Source organism: Trichomycterus rosablanca, chromosome 2, assembly GCF_030014385.1.
Source record: "Trichomycterus rosablanca isolate fTriRos1 chromosome 2, fTriRos1.hap1, whole genome shotgun sequence".
NCBI lineage: Eukaryota > Metazoa > Chordata > Actinopteri > Siluriformes > Trichomycteridae > Trichomycterus > Trichomycterus rosablanca.
In genome coordinates this window covers 9,280,420-9,292,880 of record NC_085989.1, presented here as the reverse complement: position 1 = coordinate 9,292,880, position 12,461 = coordinate 9,280,420, and the positions used below count along the sequence as shown (strand labels likewise).

Here is a 12,461-nt window from a genome sequence, read left to right as displayed (position 1 = left end):
TTTGGAACTGGACATCGGAGCAATGGAAGAAGGTCAACTGGCTTAACAAAGTCTTGTCCAAGATCATGTGGACGACTGGGCATTGATTGGCTTTACTCAAGGATGCACTGTAGAATGACACACCTCATAAAGTACAAAGGGGGAAGGACCTGCTTTACCAGATATCACAGGAATCCTTCAGATGTCTTGTAGGGCAGCGGTCCCCAACATTTTTTGCAGCACTCATATAAGATATAATTTCATGGACTGGTAGGTGTGGGAGGATTTAAAATAGAATAACTATGGAATGGAAAATCAATGTGAATCCTGAGCTTTTTCAATGCAACGAGATGCTGCTCCCACCTAGTGGTGATTGGAGACAATAACACCCGAAGAGTATTGGAAATTTAATTGCTCTTGTAGCGATCTCCAATTATTTATTTCTTCTGTGCGGCCCGGTAATAAATGACCCAATAACCCGGTACTGGTCTGCGGCCCGGTGGTTGGGGACCACTACTGTAGGTTCCAGGTGTCAATGGGAGGATGCTGTTTTGTTAGCATGTTAAAAGGGTGGTCCTAATGTTTTGGCTTATCAGTGTATATCTATATACACAAAGTGGATTCAAAAAGTAACCCTTTAATGTTTGCATGTTTGCTTATGCATAGCCTGGTATGGAAATATCATAATCTCACTCGTACTTACTTGCCTTTTTTACATGAAAACCTACAGTATAAGAAGGTAAACAGTATGTAAAAATTATTTGGTCAGTGTTAAAACATTGTTAGCAACTTAATAAATAAATGTTTGCATCATTCTTACGTGTGTGCGTGTTTTACAATTTCTCTTTTTGTTTTAGGGGCATCTGGTTGGGGGTCCACGCATAAAACACGTGTGTCGGGCGGCAGCTGTGGCACTGGGGCAGCCTCGTGCTATGATACCTGATGATATTCCCAGACTCAGTGCTTTGCCTTTGCATGAGAGAGAGGGCATTTCACCTTTACCTGATACAGAAGGTATTTTGTTATACTGAGGTTGCTATGTGTATTACAGTGCAGAGGTGCTGTTTGCAGACTTGTCAAGTGTTTAAAAAAAATCAGTGAGGTAGGACATGCCATGTAATTTTATTTTTAGGGGGATTTCACTGTCTAAGCTTAACAAAATACAATTTCATGCCTACATGCTACACACTCCAAAAAAGTTAGGACAGTCACATTTCCTTTGATTTTGGAATTGGGAATGGAACCTGAGGAGACCAATCACTATAGTTTTGAAAGTGGAAATTTTGCCTATACTATACAATATCATTAGGAGACATTTCTGAACTGTAGACAGGCCAGTCAAGCACACATACTGTATCTATGAAGCCACACTGTTGCTGTTGGCCTGGCATTATCTTGCTGAAATAACCATGTACTTTCTGTAAAGGTGTTGCATTGATCTTAATATATACCTTTGCTTCAGTGGTACCTTCATTGGTATTCCAGTCATCCATGCTGTGGGCATCAGTGCACCAACGGACCATGTCAGATGTTGGCTTTTGCACTTTTCAGCTTTGGCTCAGAGAACTTGATGTCTGTTTTTTTCCAAAAACAAGCTTTTGGTCCATCTGAGATGAGCGTGGGCCCAGAAACCTCAGTGGCATTACTGCATTACTTATTGAAAAGATGTCTGGCTTTATTTTTGCTTAACACAGTTTCAACTTACATTTGTTAATGCAGCTGTGGTGTTTAATTTTTTGAAAGTTTTCTAAAGTACTCAGGAACAGGCTAGCTTGTTTATGTTTTACCAGATTTCACATACAATGTCACATTTGAAATCATTTAACTGCTTAATTATGTTTTTTTTAATATTTAAGATCAAGGTTCCCACTCTGAACCTGAGAGCACTGGCTCCGCCGAGCCAAGGCCAGGGTACAGGCGGAGGTTTTTCAGAGTTGGACAGAACCGCTGTTTACAATGCAAGGGCTGCTTGAGGATAGAAGACTGTGAGACATGTGTCTTCTGTCTGGATAAACCGAAATTTGGTGGACCCAACAAGAAACGCCAGAGCTGCATGTGAGTTAGCTTATCGGTAGTCTATTACCTTTACCACTGGACATACTTCCATATTCACCAATGTAAGCAAACATCTGAACCCTTGGAGTCTGGGGTCATTTCAGAAATTCATACTAAGCACTGTGGTGATTAAGTGAGACAGCAATTTGTAAGAAAACACATGGAATCCATTTGATTGCAGATACTCAACTGATTTATGTGATTTAAAAAAAAAAAAATCATAATGCTTTTGTTCTCCACAGATATAAAAAGTGCGAGAGGATGCAAGAAAGCAAAATGAAACGATTGAAAGGTATGGCTGTCCTTCTTTTGTTAGGAATTTGTTTAAACAAAAAGAAATACTTAACCATTACATTGTGTTTGTCTGGGTCTTGCTGAATTGGGAAAAATAGTTCCAATGTATAGAATACACACGTGCTGCATATATAATATTATCTTAACGTTTGATATGTTTGCTACTTCTAGAAATAAGAAAATAGAGCGACTTTGTCTCTGTACTGCTCTACTGTTACCTGGGTCTGTTACTGCAAATGTTGTACTGCAATTACATTTACGTTCTCATTTTCGGCATTTAGCAGGTGCCTTTAACCAAAGTGACTTTTAGTACGGTGACTGTATATTGTCTAAGCAATTGAGGGTTAACGGCCTTGCTCAAGGGCCCAGCAGTGGCAACCTGTCCAGTACCTTAACCGCTAAGCTACAACTGCCTAGTGCATAATTAAGACGCTTAAGTGGCGCAGCGGTAAAACACATGCTAGCACACCGGAGCTGGGATCATGAATACATCATATCGAATCTCAGCTCTGCCATCCGGTTGGCCTGTTGTTCATATAGGGGTGGGGTGGTAGTAAGCCGGATAGGGTCTCCTCTTAACTGATGCAACTACGACCTCTGCTGGCTGATTAATGGTGCCTGCACAGTGGTTAGGAAGGAGTGCATTGATCAGGGTGTGTCTTTCAGTACACTGGGCTGATCCGCATTAGCACTTGCCTAGTACAGGTGAAAAAATGCATACGGCTGCTGGCCATGTGTCGGAGGGGGCGTGGGTTAACTTTATCCTCCTCAATCAGACCCGGGGACGGCATTAGTGGAGAGGAAGCATGACGCAACCGGGCAACTGGACACGCTAAATGGGAGAAATATATATATAAAGTGAACACTGTGTTTCCACCTACCCAAACGAATCTAGGTTGATTTAACCAAACTAAATTGCAAATGTTAAAAAAAAGGCTGATTAAGACTGAACCTTAGGTTTATCATTTAACTCTCATGTTTGTCGTGTCACCCCTGACCCATTATTTGACCAATTCTCTTTTCCGCAGTTCAGATGAAGCGACGCGCAGATGCGTACGGAGGCGCAGAGGAAGCGGGAGAGGTAGACGGCACACTAGACTGCTCGAGCCCGGTGGAACTTTCTAATGCAAGTCCTAGCAGGAGGCCTAGACGTCAGGTCCCACGACGATGCTTCAGTGACCTGTTAGATTCAGAGTCTACTGATACGGCAGCATCCGATACAGAGACGGAGAAAGAACAAATCAGCAGTGTTCCAGTTACTCAGACTAACGGTATGAATTCTGTACTGAACTAGAACAGGCTTTATTACTAGGTGTAATTGCTTTAATCTGTTAGTGAACACTGAGCAGCCTGAACAGATCATCAATCAGAAACATACTCTTTAAAAGGAGTTGTTGGATTACCTGAAGTTTAGAGGCCCTTGTTAGCAACTACAGCCAGCAAACCCAGCTGACACTGCACATTGTAAAAAAACTGTTGTAGGAATATAGGGAGTTGGAAAACACCAAGACACAATTGAAGTAACACAGTTACTCCCCAAAGAGCACTAGATCTGAAGAGTTTAGCTTTTTTGAGGGTTTTTCCTGGGAGGTTGATGTAATTCCTGTCCTTACCTGGTGGCTAGTGTTATTTTTGTCTGATTTGCCTCTGTTCTTATTGTCTTTTATAGATACTATTGCACCCTCTGATACTCAAGTCGATGTATTAAAACCACGAAAGCCTGGTTTGCCAAGAGGACCTTGGGGTAGACGAAAAATTGACAAGGTATCGTCATATGCTTGATCACTTCTACATTGCATTAAAAAGTGAAGTCCGCCCAGGCGGAAAATTCCTCTAGCACACCAGCGCCGAGATTCTGAACTCCTCGGTTCGAAACTTGCCATTGCCACTGGTTGGCTAGGCGCCAACTAGCGGGCATAATTGGCAGTGCCTGCAGCAGACACGGTGATTAATTAGGTGGGATAACTGGACTATGTGGGTGGGGTCTTCTAACGCTGTCCAAGGGCCCTGATTAGCAGATAGAGGTGCCTGTGCAGAATGCATGGGTGAAAATAAGGGGTCCGCTAAGTACTGCGCATAGGTCGGAGGAGGCGTGCAATCAGGGAACCTCAGCAGCGGAAGACAGATTGAATGCGCTAAATCAGGAGAAAAATGGGGGGGAAATGCATAAATAAATAGGAAAAAAAAAGTAAAGTTGACATCTACAGTTCTGTTAGGTGCTCTGTTGTATTTTGGTCTAAATATGCCAGGCAAACCCAAAATGTAATAATTTTTCAGAAACAGGCATCATCACATGGTTAAATTTATGCAAATTTCAATTCAAAAGAAAAAAAATTGCTGCTTACCCTCGCGTTTATGCTCTGCTTATGAAGGGCGGCAAAACCACTTTCTGCTGGCTGGGCCACTGAGCTACAAGCTTAAAAACAGTACACAATATTGACAGTATTGACAGTTTATCCACATGCAGTTTTGTATGAAATGTATTTTAAAGTTTAAAGCAGGAAAGCTCTGCTGCGCCCAGGTGCCTAGTCCAGCATTGATTGCTGTTTTCCACCGACATTTGAAGTGAAACCAAAGTAAAAGGCAAACTGTGTGGTTAGACTGCAGCCTCTATTCTCAGCATGACTAAGCAACATTCTGCTATGCTTGCACTGGAAATGGTAACAGTACTAATGGAGGAGGTTTTCTCTCTTTATTAGTGAGATGCACTAATAATTCCCTTCTTTGCTACAGTGTAAGGAGGCTTTTACATGCGTTTCGCACTTTGTTCGCCACAAGGATGGACATTCTGCAGCATTTAAGCCTTTCACATGATGCACAGCAAAACCAGGCTCAGTACACAGTATTAACTGGCAGTATTGCTGTTTATTCAAATGGAGTTTTGTATGAAATGTATTTTATTCTTTCACTGGGCTTATCTTCTCACACATGCAAATGATGATCATCCCCAGAGATAAAGTGGCTTCATGAAACTTTGTTTAGTTTATCTAAAGCCAAGAGCTATGAAGCCCTCTCAAGCAATATTACAGGATTAGGACCTGCTTTCTTAAATACAAACCTAGTCTCATGGTTTCACAGCTCACTAATCACCATGCTGTATTTTTCTTTTGGTTGTTATTTTAAAAGGAAAATAATCTGTTTCTCTCCACCATATTTGCCCACGTTTGTCGCCGACCTTTTCAACGCACGGCCAGTAATACAAAGTTCAATCAGCTAGGAAAACCTCCATAGGAAACAATAACATGGCCTTACCAAGCAACGTTTGCGTCTAAAGTTTTCCTATCTACTGCTTTCTACCAACATCTACCTGCTTTCTTGGCTTTGAGAGGCTTCTGGCTGTCGACTCCCTCCTGCTCTTCTTTGCCTGCTGTGCTCTGCTTTGCAGTGGTCATGTTGCGGTCCTGTTATAATGGCTCCCCACCTCCTGTCCCTCTTTGTTTTTCCACTCTCCCAGCCTCAGAGTAGCCCTCCCTCCCGGGCTCCAGCACTGTCACCCAAAGAAAGCTCATCCGTAAAGCTCAGACTGAAGCTCCAGCTGCACCGGCTGCCGCCTAGCGTGGTGCAAGCTGCAGGGTTGTCCCCCATGGCCGTGCCATCCCAGCCGGATGGCAAAAAAGCAGGCAGAGCAAGGCGGACAAAGAAGGGAGCTCAAGAGCAAGTACTTACTGACCTGCACTGTCTTCCTCGTTCTCAGAGCTCAGTGGAGCACACCGCGCGCAGCGTCCTGCCCACACTGAATAATGGCTTTGTTCAACGCCTGGCACAAGAGGCAGCACACAAAATCCGGGTAGACTTCAAGGTTCGTATTTTCATTTCAATTTTATTAGTACTTTTTTTTTTTTTTAAACAGGTTTCTTAATACAAATCATTAATGCTGTTTTTGTTTTTTAGGAGGACTGCCACATTCAAAACGTGTGGGCAATGGGGGGGCTGAGTGTCCTCACTTCAGCTCCCATAACACCGGAATGTGTGTGTCTGCTCTGTGCCAGTAAAGGCCATCATGATGTAAGAGCTTAAAATTATTAGCACATTATTTACTGTTCAGTTGGTATTTGGAATTTATTTCATATGCAAGCAGTTAAGACACTCAGGTGAAGAAACAATATCCAAACAGGTTGAAAGGAGCCAAGTAAGAAAGACAACATCCACATCTTAGATCTGATTGCATAATAATTTATTTTCAGTATAGATTTTAAACCCTAAAATACACGAAGCTCAACTTTGAGCACCTTGTCTTTCAGATGATCTTCTGTCAGATGTGCTGCGAGCCCTTCCATCGCTTCTGCCTTCCAGCAGATGACCGGCCGCAGAAGGAAAACAGGCAGAACTGGTGCTGTAGGCGCTGCAAATTCTGCCGTGTCTGCGGACGTAAGAGCAAACCAGGAAAGGTAACAAAAAAACATGACTTAACACCCTGCACATAACAAGGATGAAAACTGTTCTTTAAATGAGCATGCACAATGTCAAATGATAATCAAGCTGCTTGGGTTTTGCTTCTTTGTAGCCTGTTTTACAGTGCAAAAAGTGCTTTTATTGCTACCACCCATCTTGTCTTGGACCTACATATCCCAAGCCAGACAAGTGCAATACTTCCTGGGTAAGTTGTGCCCTTTTCAAATTTTAACATGTTTATTTAGACATTTCTGTTCCTATAAAATATCACATTTAGGGTCTGTTCGAAAACCTAGTGAGCTGCCTTACTGCCTACTGCCTACGTAGAGAGGATTCTTTTTTTTTTTTTTATTACTCTGATTGCATCCTCCACTGATTCAACCCTCCACCGCTGACTGAGGATGCTTCTCAACTGACACACGCCCCCTCTGACACGTAGGGCTGTCGCGCTAACCGCAATTTTGAAATATCGCGGTATAGACCAGCCAACCGCAGGGCATGCCAAGCAACCGCAACACCGTGATATTCACGTTTTTTTTTGTTTTACGCTTACGTTCGAGCGTAATAAATGTTAAATAAATTCATAATGAAAATGAGCTAAGAGCGACATTTTCCCGCAACCTGTTCACATCCGTTGCTGCTGAGTGTCAGGCTTTGTGTTTTAAAATGTAAACAATCGCAACATGAATTATAGGCAAGTTTATTAATGATTAAATTGAGTTCACACTCAATAAAATACTTGTAATTTAGACTATATTCAAACAGCCTTGGTGTACTAAAACACTTAATGACGGTTAATATGGCATTGCAGCCTGCAAATATTCTCTTGCTGGCTTGCTGGAATGATTTAAATGAATTTTTTCGTTGAATAAAAATGTATTGAAACGAATAATAACTTAAAATGTAGTATATATTGTTATGTTAATTATACCTACTAAATAGATGGTTAATAGTGGCGCGATAACCAGGCTAGATTTGTTTTGCTGTGTAAAGTCGCATGCAGGTACAGTACACGTGTGTATTAGTGTAACATCGGCAACGTCGGGAACATCTCTACCCCACTCAGATCCTCTCTAAACCACATCAGGTGAACATGTTGGTTCTTCTAGCGCGCATGATAACGCAGGTTTAAACTCTTACAGACTTTATTCTTTATTCTATTTTTTTTTACCATATTTTGATTAGATGTGCATTTAAAATATTTAGCCTAAACACTTTTTTTTTGTCGTTTCACAGTGCATATCTAGCCTAGGCTAGAAGCTTAATTTAAAGCTTTTTTTAATAGAGAAATGACGCGCATCCCTGCTCTGTTCTGTATTTAACATTAAACACGCATTTCATTGGTCTTAAAGCTGTCTCATCTTTGTCATTATAACAATAAAGCTTGTTTATATAGCTCTAAAATCCAGATAAATTAAGTAATTTTCAAAAACAAATACCGCGATATTAGGACAGGCTGAATATCGCAAGGGGAAATTCTTTCACCGCGACAGCCCTACTGACACGTGCTCAGTACAGACTGCATTTTTTACTTGCACGAGTCGAGTTCATATATACCGATCAGCACATTGCATTCAGAGCCACACCCTGATCAGCCTTATTCCTCAGCCCTGTGCAGGGCCATCAATCAGCCAGCAGAGGTCGTAATTGCACCAGTTATGAGGACCCATGATCCGGCTTGTCCCTAACCCTATGAACAACAGCCAAACGTTGTTCATGCAGCTTCCCAGCCCAGCCAGGTGGCAGAGCTGAGTTTCGATATGATGTATTCGAAAACCCAGCTGTGGTGTGCTAGCGTATTTTACAGCTGCGCCACCTGAGCAGCCGTAGAGAGTATTCTAATAAGACATTGACTTATAAGGCAGATTATTTATACACACAACTTAGACGGCGATTACGGCATCACAGTTAGCCTAATTTAAACCAATGAGGTTGAGGTGGCACAACCCCCTAACGTCTTCATCTGTGTACCGAAAACCTGTTAAAATAAATGACACTTAAACACCTTTATACAAATTAAAAATCAATGAGAATTTATTTACAATTGTAAAGAGCGTTCGTTGATCCGCATTCGTCCGCCATATTTGTAATTTTTTGTGAGAATAGTTGTGCCATACTGAATGCTGGGATTGCCTTCACCGGTAAGGAAGCATTGGTCGCTCCTTCAATATTCAGTCAGATTATCGCTTCAAATTAAGGCACCTCAGCATTTTAAGGCATGTAAGAATTTAGACAGCTCTCTTTTTGGTAGAGCTCGTAGGATGACGTAAAATGCTTCTATGTAGAGAGCTCACTAGGTTTTCAGACAGACCCTTAGTTTCCATTATAACTTTATGCAGTAGAGTAAAGAAACCTTGTTGTATTGTTTCTGTACAGACATGTATGTTATGTATACGATGCAAGAGCTGTGGGGTGACACCTGGGAAATCCTGGGAGCTTAATTGGAATCATGAGCTTAGTCTTTGCTGTGTCTGCAGTGACCATTATAAGCAAGGTATAGCACTGGTAGTGTTTTAATAAAATGATGTAAATGTGTTCTATAAATGTATATTTTAATATTGTTCACAATTCTGCTTAAACGAACTATGTGATTGGCTAGAAACAGGCTTATAAGACTTTTGTATATGGCAAAAGCAATCACAGGTGACCCATTTTCTAGGTAGTGGTAGTTAGTAATAGAAAGGAAATTATCAATCTGTACTTTCTCCCTTTACCAGTGTAGATTAGTTTGGGCTATGTCCCAGTCTATGTGCTTCAGTCTAAATAGTCAGCAAAATAACAGTTAAGCTGCTAATTAGGGTTAATTAGGGAGCAGCAGTCTGATACACTAGCCCACAACTGCCCAGACCAGAGTGTAAGGTTTGGCCACCCAGCAAACACATTTGGTTGTGTCTGAGAAAAGACATAATGTCTAAATAAGAAATCAATAACTTGTCGTTGCAGTAGGGACTTCTACTGTCTGATTTAGACTTGTCAGTGTTCTCTCAGTGCCAGTCCTAAGTCCTAAGAAAAATGAAAGGTTGACTCAGTAAGAGCATCCAGGGCGACCCCTAAATATGGGAGCATCCACAAAATCTGATTCTGTGTTGGATTTGGGTTGAAGCCATCCCAAGAACATCTTGAGACTTTATAGAATCATAGAATACTACATTAACTACAGCCTTAATACCTTGACTTCTTTACAGTATTAAGTGTTCTGCTAACGTTCATGTCTCATTTTACAGGTAACTTTTGCACAGTGTGTCTGAAGTGCTACAGTGAGCATGAATTCGACAGAAAGATGATGCAGTGTGCTCGCTGCGCCCACTGGGTACATCCCAAGTGTGAAGGACTCACAGGTTAGAATATTCACGTCTGGGGTGGGATTCTGTGTCCACTACCGTAGTAAGTACACTGCTTGGCCAAAGAAATAAAAATACTTAATAAATACTTAAAAGCCATGGATAATCACTGCCGAATATTAACTGATGTTGATATTTAACTGTAAAACATATGGCTATGAAAGTAGAAGCATTTCCACATGCATAATGTGACAAGCTCAAAGAATTGGGCCCTTGTTAGTGATGCAAATTGGGGGGAAAAGGGTTTAATTTGCAAGGAAGCATAAAGAGGGAGGATGAACATTGGAGTCCCTACTCAACAGCAGTGGATAAGAACCGGATAAGAAGTGAAGTTCAGGAAACTATGCATCCATCATGCATATTGCTCATTGTTCAATTTTTCGGAGGCAGTTTTATGATCTGGGGTTGCTTCAGTCGATGGAAGTAAATGTTGTGACACTACATGAGGTTGTCGAAGCAATGCCATGGCAAATGCATACTGTAATTAAAACTAACATTTTTGGGGCAGGCAGTGTACTATATTATAGTATTATGTTTTATTTTTATTTTATTAGTTCTCATGATTGAAAATGCCTGACAATAATCTTTTACTAAAAAGTAACATTACAATTCCCTACATATAATCCCCATGTTTTTAACTATTACTCTGTCACTTTTTCATCTTCAACTTTGTTAGATGACATGCATGAGATCCTAAGCAGGTTGCGTGGGAAAAGTCTGGTGTTCTCCTGTGCAGCCTGCAGTGAGCACTTCCCGAGCGGGTGGCAAGAAGTGGTCCAGAGTGTACTGCAGAGTGGCCTAGAGAAGGTCATGAATAGCCTGAGGATCTCTCCAACCACCCGTCATCTTCAGATCTGTTCACAGGTAAAGTTCTCCACCCTTTCCTGTCTGGTTGTATATTAGGGACATCTTCTAATATGACCTCCTGGTATCGCTTTGGTCATGTGTCTTTATGATAAGTAGGAAAAGGTTTGCTTGGATGATTTTTAAGTACGTGTTTTCTGGAATGTGTGCATCTAAACAGTGCAAGGCCTCTCCTGATTCTGAGATTATAAAGGAAAGGAATGTGGTGTGTGATCTTCATTCTGTGGTGAGGAAGCTTCAAGAAGGCCTGTACACTTCATTGGTGAGTTAGCTTAAATATGTCTAATCTGAAGGGTAGTGACAAAAGGTGTTTACTACAGGCCAATTCTGACCAAAAACTCAATTACGTGCAGAGAGAGCCTTACGGTAATTATATGCCACTATATGCGTATATGTCACTAGTTCTCTGTGCTCTAGCTCATTTAAGACAGACCCTAAGACATCTGTCAAAAAATCTGTTTTGTGGGCAGATGAGTCCACGTTTTAGTGTCTGTGGGGAAAAACGCATGATGAGGTTTTTCATTGTACCCTTTGTCTTCTGCAGACATCAAAAAGCATAGTACTGTTTACCTTTAACCATTAATCGTAATTTATTGTGTTTATTAGTTGCCAGTTTTAACAGTTCTTATTTTATTTAACAGAAAGCATTTCATGAGGATGTAGTGGTAGTAATGACAAGGAAGCTACAACAAGAAAAATCGCTTCCAGAAGAAAAAAGGCCCACCGCCCAAGCGAAGGCTTTCTACATTAAGGTGACTGTGGATGTGTATTTATTTAGAATTTCCCCCACTGTCATCCTCCTGTCTGTCACAGTGGGTTCAGAAAGTTTTCATACCCATTTACACTGTGTTGTTAATCACACTTGATTGCTTATAAATTGCTTGATTGCTTAAAAATGAATTCTCTTATTTTCAAAAGTAAGCAGACATTTAGCTGTGTTACTTCCAGTAGATCGGTGATTGTGTGTTTCATGGTAAAATGGCAGTTATATTTATTCAAAATGAAATTCAGATGTGTCAAGGGATTCAGACTTTGTTCTGCCACATCCAAGTTGTATTGTGAATTTATTTTTTGTGCTAATTCATTTTTTATATGTATTTATTTGTGCAGTTACTGGAGCAAACTTTTAGTTGGTTCAACAGTCGGGACCCTAAAACATGGATGCCGGTTACAAAAGAATTCCCAAGGTATTTACTACTGTTTAAACTAATTCTTTTATTCTTTGGTAGAATTTGTGAACAGCAAATATAAATTTACCGGCCACATTATTAGTAACGTGGGTAGACCAGATCGTTCATGTAGTTTACCAATCAGCCAGTCACAATGCATCAAAACAGACACTGATTAAGAGCCTTAGTTATTGTTCGCATCAAACATCGAAATGAATATCATGTGATTAACTGCCAGACTGCTGATGCTCTGTGAATAATATGCTTACCTTCTTTTCTAGTGTTTAGACAGAATGTTGTTACATGTAATAATTAAACAAATGTAGTAAAAATCCAGCAAGCTACCATTGATGGCCAAACAGGTCTG

General features: G+C 40.9%; 1 protein-coding gene across 1 annotated transcript in view; it reads left to right on the top strand.

Annotated features, from left to right (window-relative positions):
- The window catches only part of kmt2ba (lysine (K)-specific methyltransferase 2Ba), a 49,033-nt gene that overhangs the window by 21,561 nt on the left and 15,011 nt on the right, over positions 1-12,461 (top strand). Inside the window, exons 6-20 of the mRNA XM_063010960.1 lie at positions 837-993; positions 1,836-2,034; positions 2,277-2,326; positions 3,357-3,599; positions 3,998-4,092; positions 6,023-6,127; positions 6,220-6,333; positions 6,570-6,716; positions 6,833-6,925; positions 9,097-9,214; positions 9,945-10,058; positions 10,738-10,925; positions 11,086-11,187; positions 11,567-11,677; positions 12,036-12,112. Coding sequence (XP_062867030.1) covers positions 837-993; positions 1,836-2,034; positions 2,277-2,326; positions 3,357-3,599; positions 3,998-4,092; positions 6,023-6,127; positions 6,220-6,333; positions 6,570-6,716; positions 6,833-6,925; positions 9,097-9,214; positions 9,945-10,058; positions 10,738-10,925; positions 11,086-11,187; positions 11,567-11,677; positions 12,036-12,112 — 1,913 coding nt within the window. The remainder of the gene's footprint in view (positions 1-836; positions 994-1,835; positions 2,035-2,276; positions 2,327-3,356; positions 3,600-3,997; positions 4,093-6,022; positions 6,128-6,219; positions 6,334-6,569; positions 6,717-6,832; positions 6,926-9,096; positions 9,215-9,944; positions 10,059-10,737; positions 10,926-11,085; positions 11,188-11,566; positions 11,678-12,035; positions 12,113-12,461) is intronic.